General features: G+C 39.3%; 2 protein-coding genes and 1 long non-coding RNA gene across 3 annotated transcripts; 2 read left to right on the top strand and 1 right to left on the bottom strand.

Annotated features, from left to right (window-relative positions):
• Positions 1 to 2630: 2630 nt before the first annotated feature.
• LOC115232110 (squalene synthase-like) lies at positions 2631 to 3762 on the bottom strand. The gene is given in 4 exon segments (XM_036500248.1): positions 2631 to 2825; positions 2865 to 2886; positions 3001 to 3383; positions 3385 to 3762. Coding segments are annotated over 4 exon segments (978 nt in total).
• Positions 3763 to 7126: 3364 nt separating this feature from the next.
• LOC115232109 lies at positions 7127 to 7962 on the top strand. The gene is made up of 2 exons (XM_029801973.2): positions 7127 to 7602; positions 7635 to 7962. The coding sequence occupies exons 1-2, from the start codon at positions 7176 to 7178 to the stop codon at positions 7859 to 7861; spliced, it is 654 nt and encodes a 217-aa protein (XP_029657833.2). The 5' UTR covers positions 7127 to 7175; the 3' UTR covers positions 7862 to 7962.
• Positions 7963 to 21265: 13303 nt separating this feature from the next.
• LOC118762016 lies at positions 21266 to 21974 on the top strand. Its single transcript, XR_004997797.1, has 2 exons — positions 21266 to 21501; positions 21533 to 21974. It is a non-coding gene; the product is annotated as an uncharacterized LOC118762016 (long non-coding RNA).
• Positions 21975 to 22961: the final 987 nt, after the last annotated feature.

Raw genomic sequence — 22961 nt, 5'->3', positions numbered from 1 at the left:
ACCGTTATTAGAAATATTTTGCTGAATTAAAAAAAACTATTAAAGATTTTTTAGTTAATTTTTTCCTTTTAATTTCTTTCGATTCTCTTTGTTTCTTTGCTCAAATATGACTTGGAAGGCTCACTTATGATCGGAAAGTATCGAAAACCGAGATGTTTTCAAAATTTCAAAGTCAAAAAATTTATTGATTATTTCCATTGCTTGCCAAATTCTATTGCCCGTCATTTTTTCTTCGGTCTACCGGAGGTTTTACGTAATTATAATTGAGTTAGCATGGAAAGAGACACTTTGATGCCTTATTTTTATTTTCCCTGTAATGATCTTTTGGGTTTTGGTTTTTCTTGAATAATAAAAAAGTATTCTATTCTAAAGTTTTATCAATCAAATTGCCTCTAATGTTAAAAAAATTCTATGATACCAACTCGTTCAGATCACTTTTACATAAAATTTCGAGTTGATTTTTAAAAAAATGTGTAAAAACGGGCTAGTCTTTAAATTTTTAAAACAATCGGGTGATTCATCAAAGAGATCTTGAATATCAGAGGCACATATTAGTATTATACGCACTTTCTCGATGCCATGAATCATGACAAAGTTTGTGCGACCACATAAGATCAAGACAGAGAGAGAACATGTTATTAAGAATCCAAACGAAAACATATGTCTCTGTTCCATCTATTTTCTTTTGTGCTGTGGCTGAGATAGACATCCGGTTCCGCAGTGGAGTTACTGATGACGGCGTCACTCGTCAATCCGGGGTGCACGTAATATACATGGAACCTTCATGGCCATATAGTTATATGGATAGCATTCCATCTGCTTTCATGCGACTGTAAAATGCTACAGGTAAACAAAGTCAGGTCATGAAACAAATATGGCGGTGCCACATAAATGCAACCACTGAGGGTCGCATGAGGCATAAAAAGAGGCACATAAGGATTTCAAAAACATACTGATTGCTCGAACCAAGCACCATTAAATATGTTTTTAAATTAAATAGTCAATTTTAATCACATATTTGAACAAATTCCTTTATTGAAGAATGTGTGTGTTTGTCAAAAAGTCTTTTGTTTGGCAGGAACAAAGGTTCTAAAAGAAGTCAAACAGGCTAATACAATTTACTTTATATATCTGAAAAAATCAGATCCATGCAAAAACGCTCATAAAACGACAAAATTGATAAACAAAATGGATTAAGTTAATATTATTTAATCGATGTTAATCCGACCGTTGTCCGCTGGAGGTTGATCTCCCCCTTTTAGAGGAGGAAGTAACCAACACCACTCCTTGATCCTCTGTCTCTAAGTTAGTTGCGACTCTTTTTCCCTCATTCTCCATATTATCTTCATACGAATGACTTGCTTCAATTAAGAGACTATTGGCTGAATTTATCCCCTCATCAGTGATTCTGATCCCATATCTATGCTCAACAATCATATTCTCCAATGTTTTCTTCAATATAACTGACTGTATATAAGACTGAGTTGCGTCTTCGATAGCCAACTTTTTAATGTATTTCTTAAAAAAACTTGGAAACAAGCCCGTCCAAGTCAAAACCAGTGGAATTATTTTCACTTGAGCGTCGTAAAGAATGGTCAACTCCCCTGCCATAGATCGTATGTCAAAATTGATATATAACCTTTCTGATTTATTAATTTCTTAACAAGTTAATATAGTCAAAAATCACGGATTTAGTTTTCTTGAAAAAATCAGGTCGATTGGTTGCACACACATGGGGATCTCGCGTTTTTTGGTGAAAATAAACATATTTTTAGATTTGAATATGGACTCTATTATTTTAGAAGTGATTTATTATGTTTCTCGCCTCTGAGGTGGGATTTTTAAAGTATTTGATCAGGTTCAGTAAGATAGTTTGATATATTAGAGTAAGGGATCAAATGGATCCGAACTTGATCCTCAAGGCAATGGCACGTGAATCAATCTTGATGTATATTGCAAATCTTAAGCTAAGTATTCCTCCGCAGGAGAATAGACCAACATCCCTTTAACAACAAATTCCTGAGTTATCCTCCAATCTCACATGAAATTTTTGATCTCGTTTGAATGCATCACGGGTTGCCGGTCAGGAAGCTTAAATGATCAAATTATTTTGGAAGGAAGCATAACTCTCTAAGTCTCTATACAAACAGTTTAACTAACGGATTATCAATCATTCCTGCTTTGCCTGGGGAATTAACTCTGTTAAATGGACTAAAATCAGCTCTCTAAAGTGGAAAATATTAACAAGACACCAATTTTTTTCCATAAAAGTCTTAACGACTTAATCATAGAAAACAGTGGAGGATTTCTCACGCTATTATACAAAGATCTGCCATACAAGCAATTTCCTTCAAAAAATTACACTACAACTTCCCGTTCTACGTTCGATTCGGATCAAAGCCAGGATTTTTAAAGAATGGAAGATCAGTAATTAGTGGGTGAACAAAATAAGTCAATTTAATTTCATTAATTGTCAAAAAATATTATTAATGACCACGTTTAGTTCAAAAATGTGAGTAAAAAAGCTAATAAAAAGGCAAAGGCCAAATCAGCCCACTGAAGGTGCAAAGGGGAGGGAGGTCGACACATTACGCAGACACTCTCCACAAACTCAGCATCTTTGTAACTCTTCACTTTACTTGCAAGCTAGGAATACCACCCATTAACCTCACCGATCGAATGTATTTGTAGAGCAATGCCCGTGCACTGTCATAGTCCCTGGCACCCATAATGATAGCCACAGTCTCCCCTCGTCGTATCTTGACATTCCGTCTAAGCACATCAGGGTTATTGAAGCATCTTTCAAGAGTGGCCATTGCCATCACCTAAACTCAATATATTAAAAAAAACTTGAGGAATTGCACAAAATAAGAATATTTTGGAGTCCTTAATGAGAGATAGGTAAGTCAGGACATCCTCTACGTGGGCTAGAGTATTCAATATTAGCTGATTCAGTACATTCACTCCATCGGAATCCTGCAGATCACTCAAATTGCTCACATATTTGCACCAAACCTAAAAAATATATATATCATTACTTCTTTTGGCCAAAAAGCTCTGTTTTCTGAAAGGTCTTCGGCATAGTCACGAATAATGTTAGTCTTTTGAAGGAAAAGCCCCATGGAATTCCACAGCTGTTTTTGGTTCAATCGATCGTCTTCCCCCGAAACACCCACAAAAAGAGCAGACAAGCCCATCCCAACCAACCCGGCGACATAATAGCAATACTCGTCCCATTCCGCCAAAGTATTTACTCCTCTGTCCATGTACTCACACATCCCTCTCGCCATTTGCTCACACACCCGGACAATCACTCGTCGATAGGAATCATCCAGTAACAGATATTCCCGTGAAATCTGCACGTGAAATTTTAAATTTAACATGCGGAAACATTTGGAGAATCTCTGATCCGTTGGATTGTGGATAAACAAAAGAAGGGTCACTCAATCGTGTTGGGAATTCCTTGAGCATGACTTTCCTGAGTTCGAGGTCGATGGACGTGTCGTCCTCGATTGTGTCCAATGCACGCAAGACGAGATAAAATATGGCCACGGGGAGGCTCAACTCTTTGTTTAGGGACTGGATGACTCCACCAAAACTGCGACTTGTTTTGGCTAGCAGATCAAAGCATATTTTTTGATCTCCACTGATGTTTCCCTTGAATGAAGGGGTTAGGGGACTCCCTCCAAGACGGAATTTTGCCATGTAGAACAAATCTTGTGGGTGAAATAAACATTCCAGTAATTTAGACAAAGAAACCATTACTATGTGACCACAATTTTATTTATTAAAACTGATATTTAATTACCTTATATTATTAATAAAATTTTTAAATCTAATAAAATACTGGTATCAATGAAGATTTACCATAGAGTAGGAGTGTCAAACTCACTTTGCTTCGAAGGCAGCATTTATAATAATTTTTCATCAATGAAAGATTATTTACTTTAATGAAAAACCAAAAATAAGGAAGTCTAAATATGTAATCATCATTTTTAATCATGCTTAGAGCTAAATTCGGATGATTTACATGTTTTTCCGAAACAATTTTTGATATGTCGAACCCAATTATTTGTGTAGTTCTGACTTTAATTAAAGTCGACAAATTTTCATTTGTGAGTCGTGTTTTATGAACAGTTTTTGCTAATTTTAATTTTTTCATTTAAAAGAATTCGCGTCTTCTGTTAAAGCTTTTCAGAAAGTTTTACTGGAATTTAATGGCTCGTCTAAAAACACTTATTTGTTAAACATTGAAGATTAATTATACTTTTCCCCTACCAGACCTTCCCTGATCACATAGGACTCGGCGGTGATGGAATTGATAATTATTTTTTACTAGAAATAATCTGTTAAAATTATTAATTTAGTATACGAATAAAATTAAATTATTTAAACTTAATGTTTGACTAAACAATGCCCCACGTCAAGATTAATGGTAATCACCCAAAGCATAATTTTTAGAAATCAAAAAAGAAAAAAGGCAGGCTGAACTGAGTGGAGATATCTCAAAGAGGGCAGACTGTTGTCAAATCTTAGGCACTCATTACTTTGAGATCAGTTAAAATCTATTTTCAAAAGTTAAAGGTAACATATCTGCAGCCGTCGAAGAGTTTGAGACAGAATTAGTTCTCAGAACGTCTCTGGGAGATCAACTTGGAGTAGCACTGGCACACAAATTGCTGGGAGAATGCTACTTCGAGTCCGGGCAATTTGTAACCTCGACAGAACACCACAGACAGTCATTGCGACTGTACGACAGCCTGGGCAACGTGGATGAGGTTGCCCGAGCAAGTGTGTCCTATGGACGGGCACTACTCTGTCAGGCTGAGATGGAGGGGCACTTTGAGAGACATGAAGGACTGGCCGAGGCTTTGAAAATTTTTAAAAAGTGTCTTTTTCTCATTGAAGCGGAGATTCAGCCCAGCTGTGAACTCTCCTCCTCAAAAATATGCTGCTTAATCAACATTGGTGTATTTTTTTCGCCATTTTTAGGGCTAGTCCACGAAATGTTGGGCAGCTGGATGATGCACTCAACACGTGGGAGGAAGGCCTCAAATTGGCTAGGTTATTGTTCTTTCTATGAAGACAGACATTTAAAACTCTCTCAAATGGAATATACTTGTCTCACCTCCCTCACGTCCTTTCATCTCAACCGACGAGATCTTCAGAAGGCACAGACCTACAATCAACTGGCCTCCAACCTCTCGTCCAAAGTACCCTCAAAGTTATCTTATGACTGTTATTATCAACGAGTACTGGTTTCATTATTTACAATATGAACAAGGTTGATGTAGAGAGAGGACAATTTGAGAGTGCATATCAGAGCATGTGGAAGCTCAGGGACCTCAAGTTGTGGAAATATGTCGAGAATGAGTGGACAAAGACAATCAGACCACGTATTCACATTTTTATAGTTCTAGTAAAGAATATAAGGGAGGCTGTCAACAAACTGGCCAACGGCGAGTTATCAGGCGAAGAAAGGCTTAGACAGTATGAACTGGTTGGTGATAGGGCTTCCTCGATATCTGCCCACTCCACTGCCCTGTACTACTATGATTTGATGGTCTTCTCCCCATTACATTGCAGTATTGGGAGGCACATGAGTCAGGACATTTGAAAAAATGTGGAGAAGCCTGTTTCTCATTGGGAAAGACTTATTTTGACACATACAACTATTCTGAGGCCCTAAAATATTATGAAATGTGTTTGAATGAACATTCGGACACACCTCTAGACGTTGGTTGTGTATAATTTGGTAGAAGGCCACGATGTGTCTGGAAATGGGGGACTGCTACTCATTGATGTCGAAATATGACTTGTCTGTGGAGACATACACCAGAGGACTTGGAATGCTGACTGAGGGGACACATAGATCCACACAGGTGGGGCAAATAAACTCAAAATAAGAAATTGATTGCACGGCATATGCTCGTTACTGCCCAGAGGTGGGGAAAGGAGAGCCAGGCTGACATTGCGAGGGGGATTATATCCTCACTAGAAGACTGTTCGACAGAGGATAGTCAGGGAAAGTCTTCTCTGAGCGAGTCCAGTCTGTCCCCTCTCAGTCCACCCAAATGTGTGGTTAGGAAGTGTCGGCCTCCACGCAAAGTATTTCAGTGAGTAACAATTTTAAGAGGAATGAGAAAGGGGAGACTCCTCTCCACATTGCCTGCATTAAACAGAATGTGAGGAAGGTCAGAGCAATATTGAGGGAGGTCAGTGAGGTCACTGGTATGGCAGTAGGACGTGGATTCTGTCAACCAAAGGGACAACTGTGGGTGGACTCCACTCCACGAGGCTGCTAATCGAGGAAATTTTGAAATTGTTGAGATGCTTTTAAAAAACGGTGCTCGAGTGGACGACAGTGGTGGGAAGTATTGCGAAGGAGTGACCCCGCTTCAGTCGGCTGCTTCGTGTGGCCATGCTGACGTGATCAACGTTCTACTGGAATTCCAGGCAGATGTGAATTTGGCCGACGATAATGTACAGTGCATATGTACATTCTTAAGGGAGATCGAGCTTATGAATGTTATCAAATGTGGTTGAAAAGGACAGGGGCTCAAATAGACGACCAGGTCAGAAGAATTCTTCGATGTTTGACTCCCTCTGAGGACCCTCCTTTCAGAAACAGTGTTCCTCGCGTCCCCACTCCCAGACGAAGGAAGGCAAGTAAGGAGACACATTTGGAGGCCTATAAGGTTAGTTTATGTGAAGTCTATGTTAGAATGCTATTCGAGGGGTTAAACGACCAGTGAGGGTAAAGATGGAACCATTTCCCACAGTCCTTCCTTGTTCTGCTCTCATCGACGAGGACTGTTCGAGTATGTCCACTGAGGAGGTGGAGAATATCTCGATCAATGTGATATTCGGGGATATTAACTTTGAGTTAACTTATTCAGAGTTATTGTTTGATATATTACGTCCAGAAATGACCAGTTGGCACAGCTTGTGGGTCAATATTTACTCCCAATTCTTGGATTCCGTCTAGACAGCAAATGCCTCAGATTTACCCACGAGGTTCATTCTCCGAAATCAGTCAGCATATTTTATTTAGAATATAGGTTGTGTGTGGGATTGATGAAATGTGCGAGATCGACTTGGCTTCTCTCTATTCGAGTGCCTGTCGAACATTTGACTGCCAGTTCTATCAATGTGTTGAAGATTCGTTGAAAACTATGAGGGCAACTGACTGCTTTGATGTGTCACTACAGCTGCTTCCCTATTCATTTTTCCGTCCACTTCACGGAGTCCTCATTTGCTTTGGAAAATCACTGGTCAGACTAAATTTGAGCGGGAACTATTTGACTGACTATGCTGTTAAGGAATGGCTGATTCCTGTTCTTAAAAGTTGCACCAACCTAAAGTATTTGGACGTTTCTTCGAATGAACTCACTTCTTCGTGTTTGGAACAACTCGGCTGTGTTCTACGGGGAAAGTCCCTTCATGAATTGTCTCTTTCCTACAATTGTTTCTCTGATTGTTTTTCACAAAGTATTTCTACTTTGTTGATTGGATTGACGAGCCTTGTCAGTCTCGGTTTAAAGGCATGTTCATTGCCATCCGACCTGTTCGATGATCTGGGATTATTGGAGGCATTGAAAGGTCGGTTGTTTTGTGTTTCGCTGACTGTGTAGGTTTGACATGTCTTGAGAATTTGGACATTTCCAGTAACCAGTTAAGTCTCCCCTCTGTGATGGACATTTTTTTCAGAAGGAGCATACGTAGACTCGATTTGTCGTCCAACGTGTTTCCCTGCTCCCTAATTTTAACCCCGTCGATAGCACACTCTCTTGGGAAAATCATTTTGTGTAACTGTTCATTGACGGACCACATTTTTTCCTCCTTCTACGAGTATTGTTGATGAATTATTATAGTAGCAATCTGAAATGTGTTAAGCTGATTGAGTTGGATGTGTCACACAACAAATCTTTAAAAGTGTGCTCGCTTCTAAAATGTCTTGAAAATCCGATAGCTGAGTGTTTTAAATTTATCAATTGTGGAATTTCTTCACCTCTTGGATACGTCTTCTTTCACTCTTTAAAATTTACTGGTCGAATGAGACTTTTACAGTTCAGTGTGGATGGACTCTTTGTTAGTGAGATGACAAGGTTGGAGTCTCACTCCATGTACTCTACGGCTTTTAATAACGGATTGGTTACTCTTGTACGTCGTTAGTCATTGTTGTATGTGTCAAGATCAGTGACTGAGCTCTCCTTATTTGTACAGATAATATTTTTGATATGCGAATAGTTTTTATTTGTTTATTATTTATGTTTCTAATGTTATAAATCATATATTTGTTAACAGGCTGTGATCTCTGTTTGTAAATTTCAAATTAAATTCAAAGTTGATCGAGTGAGATTTAGAGATTGTATCTCTGTGATTTAAAATTTTAATTATTCATTATGATCAAATTATACAAATTTATTTTGATTCCTGGTTAAATGTTTATTAGAAAAACAATTGTATAAACATTGTGGTTTTAAGAAATCGCGAGTAGGATAAGTTATTTGTTTACTTTGGCTACTCGAAAATTTTCTTTTCATATTATCGAACAATTGACAATTAATGATTTCTTTTTTGCTAATGCTGTAACATGTAATGAATAACGTAAATGTGGTATTGACCAAAAACAATAAAATCAATTTTGATGAATAATTAACCTCTTCTTAGTCAATAACCATACCGACGAATTGCTCGGGAGTCAATTTCTTTAAATATATTGGAGTCTCGCTACACTTGCACAACCTCGAATCATTCTATGTATTTAGCCATTTAATTGCATACCGACCAAAAGACGTGCGAGCATTTGTAGCAGTAGTTCAGATAGACCAGATATATCACTTCCCGACATCTGCTAATCATAAAACACAAACTCGAGAGATTTAAAATAAGTCAACTGCCAATCTATTTTACCCCCTTCTTGGCAGATTGAAGATACATCTAATTCCCTGCAAAAATATTTCCAAACAACCTCCCCTGCAAATAGTCTGACATTAAAACAGTCATGACCTATAAAAAAGTCGGCATGTTCTACGAATATTGTCCAGATCTTCTGGATTCTGAACGTATTTGAGTATTTCGATGACATTGTAAATCGGTAAGTCGGAGAAAAAACGTACATTTTCTGAATCTTTAACAGCTTTCTGCAGTTAAGCGCAAGTAAAACCCTTTCGATAAATCTGGCAGTTCTTTTGAGGCTGTTCTGATGCTGAGACCACAGTGATTTGGAGCCAACACAGACGCAGTGGTTGTCTAGGACGACCTGTGCGGAGGAGAGCAGGTCGCGGATGAGTCGGACATTCACTTGAAGAGCAATGACTAGAAATATTGAATTTGCAATGTTAATCAATATCATATTTTACTCGTCTTACAAATCTCAACTTACTTCTTTTAGAGAACGATTCCAGAGCAGAGAAAAGTTTTTTTTGACTGGACCCCCCCATGTGGTTGCAGTGGGAGATAAGCAGTTGGATTGTCTCAGATTCAATTTATACTCTCACCCTCGAAATGAACAAAACCATTTCAAAGTCGGCACCTCTGTAACTTTGTTCTAGAAAATTTAAAACATCGTCCAGCGACGTTCGAATTTTGACCTTGGAATAAATTAATCAAATAACTTCAGGAGTGAAATTAGGCCTGTAGTATAGGTTTGTCTTTTTTCTTTTAGAGCAGGGAATTCTATTTTCATTCACGTATGTAATGCGCTGAACTCTGCCAATTTAGGTTGCATTTGACCTTTCGTATAGTTCATTTTCCAGATCGCTCTGGATTAGTTTTTTAATGTATTTGACTTTGAGCCACCCGCCCCCAAATTTTATGTAGGCTTCCGGCCACTGAGAGCTAAGCGACAACCTCATTTATGAATATATCATCAAAAATTATTTTATATTTTTATTTAGAAGTTGGTTAATCAGTCAATAAATCGAAAGTAAAAAAAATAATCATATAAATAAATATAAATTGCTTCATTATTAGTAGTAATTAAATAATTTTACAAAATTTTTTTTGAATCAGCAAAACAAGAAACAAAAGTAAATCACCTACTAGCCGCAGAAAAAAAAATGAGAAACAGTTCCCCCTAAAGACAGCTATTGAGACACGCTCAAAAAGCTGATTAAATTCGCGGGGGTCGTTTCTAGATCTTCCGAGGTGACGACCTCTCTCGTTGAGGAAACCTAGTGTCGATTTTCCTGAAGTTTTGACTGACACAGGTTCAAAGACGAATCTGTCCAATAGAAATACGTATCTATTTGCTTTGAGAATCTCCGCGTTTGTCGCCACTATACCGGCTTTGATAGCAGACGCGATTTCAGAGACGATCGCTTTACCACACTTGTAGACGCCTTCTTGCCTCTTACCATTCTTTCTGTTAAGACCAAATGATTTAGGATGCTGGTTGCCTCAACCAGACGTTTTACGATGCTATTAAGCTTCACATGCCTAGGTATCTTTAGGACAAGAGAGCGGGTGTAAACCTTTGCGGTCTATATAAGTTCCTCAGCGGCATTACTGAGGCTTGCAAATTTCCAAGGCGAGTCGAAGAGATATTCCGATTCTTAAGCACTTGGAGTCTAGGAAGGATCCAGCTGCAAGGGAAAGATAGGCGTTAATCCAAGCGCACGTATGTGGAGATGCTCCTGATAACAGGTAAGCGCGCTGGTGTTGGCTTCCGTGAGACTCTAACTACCGAAAAGACTAAGAGCTGGTGACCTCCGCCCACTCGCGCACTCGACATAGGTCTTTGAGTCCGCTAGCTGTCCACAAAGATGTCCCGTATGAAAGCTCTGTGTGCGATTCAGAGAGAAGAGGAACAATCTGGATCACGAGAGATCTCCATCGAGAAGAGGACAATAGAAAGCATGACAAGGAAACTGCCGAGGGGGCCTGGAATCCGAGACCGCCGTGCCTAATATGAAGGATAGGCTGTTTCCAGTTATGTCGCACAAAATGTACATTTAAAATTTGAACGAAAGTATTTTTTAGCAACGAATCGAATTCTCCGACTACGTTCGGGAATTGGAAGCAGGGTGAAATTCGAAGTGCGTAGTCCAAACGAAGAAATTCAGTATAAAGAAAGCCACGTAGGCGTCGATGGGTTTATGAAAGTTGAATGATTTTTTCATTTTGCAAAGTTTAGCATGGAGGAATGATCGAATTCAGAACAAGAAAAGAGACGTGCCAAGAAGGATAAGGTCTTTGGGAAAGACGGCGCGTATGCCCTGGAGATAATGGTTAAACAAGAGCCGGATTTTCGAAGTAAAGAGTGCATGGTCGTAGCCAATGTTGAAAATCACTGATTTTTTTGGGTTTATCGTAAGACCTATAAAAACAAGAATCGGAGCAACTTTAATCAGGTCATTTACTATTGCCAGAACGCCAATAAAAGCGTTGTCGAAGTACCAGACTTTTAACTTGGACATGCGAATCGCCTCATCGATGGCCAGCAAAAATACGAAGGTAGAGTGGGTCGCTCTGTACATCGGTGGTTGAAATAATGGTAGAAGAGCCAAAAATAAGAAGAGAAGGAGAGCCGTAGGTTTGCAGCACGAACCAAGAAATGGATGGAGGAAGCAAGATTTCAGCACAGAGTCACGGCGGACACTGTTAAATGCGTTTCTAATGTCAAGTTTGACAAAGATTCGGAGACGTAAACTCGCGATCAAAAAAACATTTTGGCAGCATTCACCGCTGCCTCACAGGCTAGGGAATCTTGACTCCAAGCTGTAGCGGGCTAAAAGTTTTTTAAAGTTCCGGGGAGACCGACCAGCAGGAGAGCTTTGAAGCCAGGCGGTGGAGAACGTTCCTGACGGCGTTTGGACGAACACCGCCGTCTTTTTGCAAAAATAAGCAGATGGGTGGAGAAAATGAGTCCACGAGCGAAAGCGATAAATCTAAAGACAAAAGGTTATTGACTAGTTCCGTGATTTTGGTAAGGAGCAGCAAGCCTGTTGGGCCAATCACAGTGAAAATAAGGTTGTAAAAATGACTTGGGTGGAGACCATCAATGCCTACATTACTACTAGGCGAAAAAGATTTGAGAACCCTACAGATCGCTTCGTTTGTGAGTTTCAAATGAGAGGGCGCGGATTCTATGGATGGAAATGACTTGAGGTCTGCAGGTGCGGAAGGGTGTTGCTTTTCAGAGTGTTAATTACATTTTTGGCGGATGGGAGTACGCCACCATTGGAGTCAGAACTCTCATAGCAGCTCTAACTTCACTTTCGATCAGTTTTGACATGAAACGGGGCCAAAAGAGTCGGTAGTAAAGCAAACCCCTATTAATCGCCATCTTTATTGCTCGCCATATTTTTTAAAAAAATTAATAATTTTAAAAAAAACCTCTGCTGGTCGTCAAATTCTAAATTTTGTCACTATTTATCATTATTAAAAATTTTTGTGTTTAAACTAGCTTTTAATATAAAATAATTTTAACCGCGCTTTATCCAACATGCATAAGTGTATTAGACTGACGTTTAATTAAAAAAGACGCATAATCGCTTACATCGACAATAGCAAACATGTGACAATTGAACATATAGCCTCTGTTTTTGTTCAATTTAAAGAAAAAATTCACGAGGATAAAGTCGACCTTTTTAAGTTATCCCGAATAAACCTGTTTAAGTTATCTAAAAGAATACCAAGAAGAATAGTTATCAATTAATTTGGAAGATGGATTGAAAATGTAAAAGGAATTTTATTATTAAAATGAAAATTTTAGGAACTTACATATGAAGAAAAAAACTATTGATGATTATTTTCATTAATTTTTTAAAACAATTTGATAATTTCTTAACTTTTTTACAATTTTAAATTTTTAAATAATTAACCAATTACGTATATAATTTCCAACTTTTGAGGTAACTCCCCTCAGAGATTGGTTTAATCATCTCGAAGAGGAGTCACGACAATCGTAAAACGAGCTGGCTATTTTAGCGGATATCGCTCTCAATATTACGTCGAAATTGCCTGCTCGGCGACTAATCTAAATTAAACTTCTCTTTTTCATATTTCTTTGCGAAAAAAATTTTGTTAAACAACCGGAGATGCAAAACCTCTTTTGCTCGCCAAATTCTATATCTTGCAAAGATTTGTTTGGTCCCCAAAATGAAGAGATTTAGAGATTCATTCTATAAATGACCCCCTATACCTCGACAAATAAAAGGGAATAATTATAATATAAACAAAAACGTTACATAGTCCCTTCAAAGCACCTAAATGAATTTCTGCACGACAACTGGAAATCCTTGACACATCTGTAATATTAGGAAAAGGGACAACCGCATGATCCTCTTGCTGACGAATGTCAAGTTTTCAAAGTCGCATTCAGGAACTGTGGTCAAAATCAAAAACAAATTCATGAGCCCCCAAGGATGAGGCCTTCTGACCATCAATCTCCTGATCAAGAGACTGGGAATGAGGAATGGGCATACGTGATTATCATCTCCCGAATGATTGGACTGTCACAATAGGCGAACAATTGGAGGATCGCACACGTGAAATAATTGGTGTGCCTGCTCTTGTAACGTACGTGGTTCAGCATTGATACGATGAGCAAATATTTCCCCTGCATGTCCAGATTGACGAGAAGATGTTGGAATACATCAGTGTGTCCACTATATCCAATATTGTCGATGGTATAGGTCACTCCTTCCTCTTGAATTGAACTGATGTAAGTTATGGCCTGCATTCCGATATAAAGCACAAGCGAATTGAGCAATTTCACGTCGTACTCCGTCCCCATCTCGACACTACTCGCAATGCACTCTTTAAGATGCACAAGGAAGCCCACGGACTGTCGTTCCCGCAAATACACGTCGAGTTGGGTCTTCAGACTGTCCTCGATCGGCTCGAATATTGCCCCCATTATGCGGGGAGTGTTGGTCCCGTCCTTCTCCTCAATGTACTCTTCCCTCGGGATGGCGGAGATTATTATATTGAAAAATTGGTGTGCGTGCATAGGCACGTGACAAACCAAAGACATGTAATGCAAAGCGAATAGCTCGGGTACTTCCTTCAGCAGGCGAATCAACAGAAAACACGTCGTTTTGAAGTAACAAGCAAATGAACGGACACAGTTGACGTGTTCAAAAATGATTTGAGTATATATGAGAGAGTATTTTACCAAGGAGGAGTATGTCCTCCAATTATCTCTCAGGTTACGGAGAAATCGGGCAAGAACGAGCCGATTAGAAAGAAGAGACATCCACGAAAAGGCGAATCTGTCCAACTTGCCAGGCTGAGACTCCTCCATGAAATTTCTATTTATATACCCAAAATACCAACGAAAAGAAAAAAAGTGCCTGAGCACAGTCCGGACCCTTTAGCACCTCAGTGAGTCGTTTGAACAGACCAATGAGTATTCGTTGGTAGCAAATTTGGTGACAATTGTCCTCGGCCATCACAATGGAAAGCACAGTCAGCAACTACAAATTACAACACAATATTCACAGCTTGGAGAATTGACATCCGAGGATGTGAGGTAAATCTTTCTGAGTTAACGACCAAGGTTGAGTAGAAAACAGTCAATTGGTCAACAAAGTAGAACAACAGAGTGGAGAAGATATAGGATCGTTCGTCGAATTGACTCACCAACCTATTCTATGGAAAATGATCAGTACCAGTCTGAAAAAGAACGGCAAATCAGGAAAGAATGGTAGAAAACAGCAGTTATCGTATCATCGTTGCAAACGGACATAATCAGTGAATTGTCACAAATTAAGGTCAGAACATGGTCATGGTGTGTCCGTAAACCAATTTTCTTGCCGGAAAGTACTACCAACAAATCTTCCGCTAGTTGTGACGCTCGATGATTCCCTGCCAATATATTGGTTGCTGGGACTTGCATCTCCGTTGTTATTTGTGGGCTAGAATGAGTTATAGCCCTTACATTTCCCGCGTCTGCTTGAGAACAGCCATTGATTTGACCAGAGGTTGGAGCGGAGTATTCTATGAATATCACAAAAAACGAACCGCCATCTTCATGAACCGCTCAAACTCAATGAAAAACGAGTATTCGTCCGGCTCCCCTGCGATGAGTGACTAGAATAAAAAAACAGACACACCTGGGACATAAAGTCGTCAAATTCCGTGACAGGGACAATGTATGTGACTATAAACAAATTGGCCTCCAAATTACGTCGAATAGAGACATCCTCGGCCCACACATAACTAGAACTCTACAACCCTGCAAATACATGAGGAAGTTTTGTTGAACAGATGTGTGGAGGGGAGTCTCGTGGTACAAATAACGGAAAAAGTAGAGCATAAAGTCAGAAATATAGTTTGACTCGAACTGTTTTCCTTTAAAGAACTGTCCACTGAAATACTGGAAAAAGACGTGAATACTCTATAGGTGAAACTAACATAATTACAAGTCTGACGAGAGAAAGGACTTGTTCTCTGTTATTGAGTTGTACTTTATCTAATTCGCTGATCATTCTATCCAGACATGTCTTGATAATTTCCTTGCATTCAATCTTGTCGTTTATTTCCATCAAACAGTCCACGACCTTTCGTCGTTGTGCCTCCGATTTGTTGGCTACTTGAGGAGTTGGTGATGGTCGGTATGACTGGTAGTAATTGTACATCTCCGCCTGGAATAATCAAACGCAGTACATTGTAGTGTTCCAAGTAATTCTTAATAGTAAATCGGATAGTATCGATAAATAGAGTCCAGTTTTGAAAACAAATTTCATTACATTTGGAAAGAATAGATTCCGACTACAATAAACCACAACAGGTTACATCAAGGTTGTAGAACTGGCCTAAAGTGTTTTGCAGAACATTAGTCATCTTTTGCTGCAAACTAACTTGGAATTGTTGTGACATGACAATCCTTTCAACACTTGCCTCCGCTGACTCCTATTCACTAACTCACACACAACAACCCCCGGCTGCACAGAAAAAGACTTGAGGAATGTCTCGGTAACATCACTCATTATGTACTCCACATCCAACAATATCTGCTTCTTAATATTCGGGTCAAAGTTTATCTGCAATTATACGGCAACCATACCACGTCATCAAATCGAAGGAAAGTCTTCCACATGCAAATGTTCTCCTGAGTTATAAGTGGGGACATAGAATAGTGTCTCCCTCCAGTCTGCCCATAGAGAGAGTCGCTGGGATATGTCTCAAAATTATTCCCTTTCTGAGGAGGGGGCTTGTATGGCAAAAATGGCTGGATAAATAGATTAAGCATGGATTGATCAAAGGGCTCCTCATCTGGACTCATTCTGTTCTTGTTCTCAGGAAAGTTCTACAATTGCCACCAATAAATTAACAATGTCATTGGTGGACAAAATAATGCACAACGAGTCCAATTCAAGTCCTGTTTGTGCATAAAGTCTTCCCTGCACATGCAGTAACATAAGCAATTTCATTATTCCCAGCACATAAGGATTGGGCATTGCAAAGACCTACAGTGAATACTCCTCACAATACAATTTCTGAATATTTTGAACATTTCAAGAATTCGATTATAAAAAGCACGTGAGCATTCAACAGGACGCCAGCTGGGAAGAAATAGAGTATCTGAGTCATACGATACGGATTATAGTTCTAAATTGTAGTGGAAAGTAGAACAGTGAGAGGGAATCCTCGGTCGATGGCAATAGTAAGACACCCCAACCAATGCCCCATTATACTCAGAATGTGGAGAGACGTCCCCTCCCGAACTTTAACCATCAAACTCTAATAATGAACGACATTCAAACATACAATTCTAGTCTGGAGTGTTTGTAAAAGGACCATGTCGTAAAGATCGGAGGTCCCCGATTCGTGATCAAGTGCAAGGATAAGTTGCACGCAATAAGGGTGTATCTGTTTTTCAATTCGCAGCAGTTTTTTAAGCAAAAACTGTGTAAAGAATTTACACAAGTTCTTCGTCATTCTTCGATGTCCGACAATCTTGATGACCTGCACTGTGACGTGGGAACACAACCATTCCACCAATGTTGTCTTTGTTAATCTCGTTGATGACTTGTTCAAGCACAATCACAAAATCTTGAGATATGCCATATGATCGAGCATCAAGTGGTTCATCCGAATGTTGTAAGTAGCGAGGGATAGGGACATATGTCAGGGGGTAGTTGTCCAATGAAAGGGTCCTTTCCAATATTAGAGAGTAATAATCCATAAAACTAATATACTCCTTCGCACAAGAATCCCACATTCTGAAATAGCAAGAATGGAAAACCTTATAGAATTTTGAAGATAGTTCATTGCGACCACTGAATTGAACCTTTTCTCCTCGAGGGATGAGGCAATCGAGTCCACCTTCTGCATAAGAGAGGACCACGCATCTGGACTGCAATTTAAATGTAACACAATACGTGTATAGTTTGTATGTGTACATTGCCAACAGAGTAACAGTCAGGTTCTCAATCACGCTTAACGTGAAGGTGTGGAGACTGTCTAGTTCTTCTTTGGTGATTGTGGACATTAGCAGATTGTAGTGAGACTGAAATACCACAACACGCTTTAACCGTATTCTGAATTTCTCTGGAAGAACACACTTTGGTGAAATAAGGAATAAAGTGGTCAAGGGTAATGTAACCAGTCTTGATTGCCCTCAGCAAGTGTGTCGTACGCTGTCGAACGTCGTCATCTGCCAATTAACAGACAGGGCAACCACATTCGGGAAGACGCGTCAGCTTCCGGGCTGCCTCTGCGGTAGATGGATTCTTTTTATTCTAAAACTAATTATAACAACACGACTGAGAAGAAGAGGTCGCTAATATGAGCCCTTAGTTTGGAGAGTTGTGGAGTGTTGGTGATTCGGAGTGCTGCGTGCACAATCATGAGCGTGTAATCTTCCTTTTCTTTCTGTTTGAGAAAAACGGAGTAGACGAATGTGATGATTTTCTCAATGATTCCTGGAATGAGAAAATAAGATCACCATTCCCGTATTTCTCCACGTTGACCATCAACCACCCGTCGGGCGTCCAATGTTCGTCATGCAGCCAACAATGGCGGTTGTAGTAGTAACTGAAGGGAATATTCGTCGAAAAACGAATGTCGTGTAATTTCTACGTGTAAATCGAGAACTACCTCGACATTGCAGGTCATTCTGTACATTGCCTCAAAATAATCCCTAGAGGATAGGCAAATCACCTCCAACGCCTTCTTTATTGCATGCACGACATCGACGTCCAACTAAAATAATAATACTCTGACAAACCTGCACAGCAAAACGGAAAAATGACCAATAATCCTTGTTTTTGGAAAAAAACTTAATGAGTGAACATACGAGACTCATTTTGAGAGGATTGCGCCAATCCACCTGCAATAAAGTTACGCAATCACAACTGTGCCGCAATTAACAATTGCTATGAACAATAATTCAGGACACAACTCCATCGGGGGATTGAACAACTTGATTATATTTTCCTGCAACGCATTTCCAGAGCTATCGAACATGCGAAGAAGACAGGCACACATGTCAGTGCAAGTCCTAATCGTAACATCTCAGGGGACCACCAAATGAGATGTCGTTTGGTCGAGTCCAAGAAGGGAACGTTTATTTTCTCGATTAAAAGCACTCGGGAGGCGTGTGGAATCAGATCAAAGATATCTCTGCACTCCAACATCATTTTTATAATATTAAACTAAAGTCAATACAAGTACTAACCTGGACTTGCTTATGAATCCAGTCACTAAATATGTTCCTACACGACAATCGGATATTTAGATCATTGCAGGCCAATGAAAACAGTGCGGCCAGTTTACGACGATGTCCGTCGGTAATGATATGGAGATGATCATTGTCCAATCCTTTGAGCACATCATTCCAATCAATTCTCATTTCCTGTGTGGCCACCTCGCACAGAGCTCCCAAGTCACCCTGAATGTGACCTCATGGACTAACCCCTCCACCCATAAAATGTGACAGAGCCACAGCCAACTGCCGCATAGTCATCTTGCCCTCACTCTTCCGAATTGCCTCCCGTATTTTCTCCCGATTCAATGACTCCCCTGACCTCAATATTTGCTGCAGAAGAGGCGAGTCGTCCTTCCAATGATACCGCAGATTACCAATTCAAGAAGGATGGGTCCCTCCTTGTCTTTCAAGTTCGACGTCGCTTTTTTCAATTCTGGTCTGAGTGGGTGAAATACCTGTATTGTTGAGGATATCAAATATTTTGGGAGAATTCCGCTTTTCGGGAGGGAAATGGAGGCAAATGATGACGAACAAGTACAAGGATATATTCCTGTATTGTGTGTTCCCAAAATATTTTAGTCTCACGGACTCTGCATTGGGCTATCAGTCACTAACCAAAGTTCTCCTCCGGTATATTGAAAACTGACTCAAAAAAGTCAGAAAGAACATCCACGGCGGAGTTCTGGACATGCTCGTTCGCTTTGGAGATGGTCAGTGTCATCAATGCGGACATGATTTGAGGAGGCAGGTCCCCTTCCCTCCCAACTAGACACTCCACAAGCGAAGGCTGTGGGAATGTAACCAAAAATACGTTTGGAGATTTTTCTAGTATTTCGGATACGCGGTCAAAGGACTGGACAAAATTATTGTACCCTGAAAGAGCCATGATCTGAAGTGTATCAAAAACAATTACTTTGTCATTCAAAGTTAAGTCTCTTAGTTTAATGTTGAGAATATCTCTGGATCTTTGTAGATCACATCCCATCGAAACTATTTGAGGCGGATCGTTTGGTTGCCTCTTGATGTCCTTTTGATTGTATATGTAATGCTTTCGATAATGCATCAATGCTCCACTTAGAAATACAAATTTATAGTATTTATTTATAATTTTCACAAATTAACTAAATAATTTAAAATAACTTAAAATAAATTAATACTCAATTAATTAATCTTTCTAATAATTATCTATACTATTGATTTAAAAATCAATTTTAAATACTTATTACGAATTGAGTCAAAGCATAATTTTGTCGTAATTATTAAAATTTAATATTTACATAATGTTGACAAAAAATCATTAATCGTCAATTGTCAAATTTTTCCTCTTTTATGCCTACCTTCCCCTGCTCTGCTATCTTTCGTTCACGTCGGCATTCGGGAATTCCGTTTTCTCAGTTCTATTTTCCTATTTCAAACTTAACGAGCTCTCGGAATATTCCTCCCCTTCCGTGCTTTGCGCTCTCGGCCTTAATTTAACTGCAATTCCTTCAGTCAAAAGGGACTGGGACGAAATCTGCATAAATAACCCCAACTGTCTCCACTAAATTGCGCTTTTTACCCGCATAGGGGAGATAGGCTCAAAGCACGTGATTACTACTAGACGATTAATCGGAGGGATTGGTATCTTCTTACGTTTGGGCTTGAAAATCTGCCATTTTCACCCTTTCCCGGTGCGGGACCACAATTTCGTAGAACGGTTTGCACTTCTTGTAGTGCTAGAAGAGTGCCGTTAGAATTTCTTACCGCAGGAGGGCTCTAGAGTTGGCAGGTTTCCGTTTCACTCTAGAGCCAGTCGGCCTTTCCCGGATTGACGGCAGGCGTCCTGATGGGATGATAATCTTTCCTTTTAAGGAAGGCAAGTCCCTGTTTTGGGATGTCAATTCCGTGACTTTTTTCTGGGGCTTTGCTACCAAAGCAAACCGGGCTACGCCAGTTCTCAGGCCAAAGAGTTAAATAGGACAAAATATTTGTGTATTCTGTTGAGTTTTCTCTTTTGCCTTTTAAAGTTAGAAATCTTCTGCAAGACTGCGTCTTAATTCTTCACTGAAATTGGTGCGAGAATCTCTTCAAAATAAACTACTGGAAAGAGACGAGTTGGCTCTTTCAGCGAATCTCGGTCGCCGTGCTCCGCGAAAACTGCTATTCAATACGCAGTGTCATTGAGCTGACCTAAGGCTCTCGACTACCCTTTCAGCCACTTACTTTAGTTAACATCTAGCTTTTTTCTTTATCTTTACTTGATTTAAATATTACCAGTCTTCGTCTAAAATGTACTAATCAGGGATAATTATTAATACAACATTAAAAATGTTGGGATTATTAAACTTCAATTTATACTCAGTTTTATACTTTTTAAGTCTGATTAATTAAGAGGGCAATGTAATCATTGTTGCCTGCCAACGTGAATTAATCAGCCTACATGTTCAATGGCAGTTGTTCCAATGGCTATGACGAACATTACAAAATGTGTAAAAAAATAGCTCAACTTACAAAGGTATGGTCAACCCTCAATGTCTCGAAGGTAATATACAACCTCAAGTCAAGAAATGACGACAACGAATATGTTGTTCAGTGTTTGCAAGACGAGTTGTCCGCAGAAAATAGCCATGACTTGGACCAACTGAGGTCCAAGATCGATTCATGCAAAAATATGTTGATTGAAAACGTAAGAATATAATCTGAACACTCAGGAATACCTTTTCACCAAAATTAAAGAGCTCGAATTTTCAAACAATGAAAAAGATAACGAACTTGTCAATCTGAAAAATTCACACAAACAAGATAAGCTCGAGCTGTTAAACAACTTTACTAAAATCCGAGAAGAACATCTCAAACAAGTTACTTTCAGTCCTCCTCAGGTTCGAATAGGTCAGTGAAATGTTCAATCAGCACAAGACCGCAATCTCAAAGTACGAAAAAGACATGAAAACTTTGAAAAACTCCCTCGAACAATCCAACAAGGAGAACAAAGTCCTCACTACACAAATCATGACCTGCAGGTAATGTCAGTTTACGAATTCAGAAAAGAGGTCGAAGCTTGTCAAGATAGGATTCTCACTAAGACGGTTCTTCTCCGTCCTCGCAGACTTATCGACATGTCAAACCAACAAAAAAATTCAAAAGTCGAGTTCAACGAATTTAAATCCAACGTGTCTTGGCAATTCCAACACTACCGACGGATCCTCGCGGAGTTTTCGGAAAAGTTCAGTCAGACACGTGCCAAAGTCACTCAAATGGAAAAACACGCAACTTTTCAAAACAACAAAATCGTCGCACTCAGGAAAGAAAGTTGTAAATTGGAAAGACTTAATGAATCCCACGTTAAACAAATTCAGACATTTAAAACACAATGTCACTCAGAGTTTTATATTTGGTTAAAACGTCAAGGATGCATTCTCGCATTGCCGAGCTCTCAAAAATGACTTGCAAACTTTCGTCGTACAAATCCGAGTTGACAGAACTCAAACACCATTTCTCTGAGATGAAGCAAACTTTGAACTCAAAAGTCGAAAATACCAAAAGTTAGTCGTCGTAGTAGTACCGATATAAGAGTATTTAAACAAACAAGACAAAACATGTACTCAGGACCAAATGTGTCAAATTGAACTTGACGATTTGATTGCAATGAAAGCGGAGATTGACAAACTGAGTGCAGCAAATATCAATCTCAAAAAAGAGCAGGAAGTCTTGATGGTAAGATTGCATTCAATCAGCACAGGAAACTTCACAGAAAACAGTCAAATCCTGGCAAAACGAATCCAAGGCATGGAAAACCAAATCCACTGCTTTGACAACAAAAGTCAAACAACTTGAAAAAAATCTGAAACAACTCGAATCTCCTGAAAAACACAGGCAGTCGGTGGAGCTAGAAATGAAGGAATACAAGGAAATCAACGACAGGGAACTCATACAACTACAAATGGTTTACAATACAAGAGAACCGTAAACAAGATAGAAATATGACCAACAGATGGTTCTGCATTCCAACGTCGTCAAGGAACAGGAAACCAAAATTAACGAAATGCAGAACCAACTCACTATTAGTAAGACTCAACACAGAAAAGAGGCACGTTTTTAACTTTTATTTTCCAGACCGAGGAAGTTCAAAATTCAAAAAAAGTCATAGAAGAAAGTTTAAAAAAGTCACAAGATCGCATAATCGTTATAAACAAATCCCTAAATGACGCAAAACTGGAAAACAAAAGACTCGAAGATATTTCCGATTCTCTAAAAAACGAAAACGAGACTTTGGAAGTATTTGATTTCCGTTAAATTTCTGTAGAAATCTATAGAAGAA

The sequence above is a fragment of the Octopus sinensis genome, unplaced genomic scaffold, assembly GCF_006345805.1.
Source record: "Octopus sinensis unplaced genomic scaffold, ASM634580v1 Contig19321, whole genome shotgun sequence".
NCBI lineage: Eukaryota > Metazoa > Mollusca > Cephalopoda > Octopoda > Octopodidae > Octopus > Octopus sinensis.
Note: the sequence above shows the minus strand (reverse complement) of the source record. Positions and strands in the feature narration are given on the sequence as shown.

What these genes read in the sequence shown, in the direction of transcription:
- LOC115232109 (XM_029801973.2), top strand. Translation starts at nt 7,176, where the DNA reads ATGAGGGCAACTGACTGCTTTGATGTGTCACTACAGCTGCTTCCCTAT. An exon ending in ATTATTGGAGGCATTGAAAG is followed by an intron (nt 7,603 to 7,634) that starts GTCGGTTGTTTT and finishes CTGACTGTGTAG; the next exon opens with GTTTGACATGTCTTGAGAAT.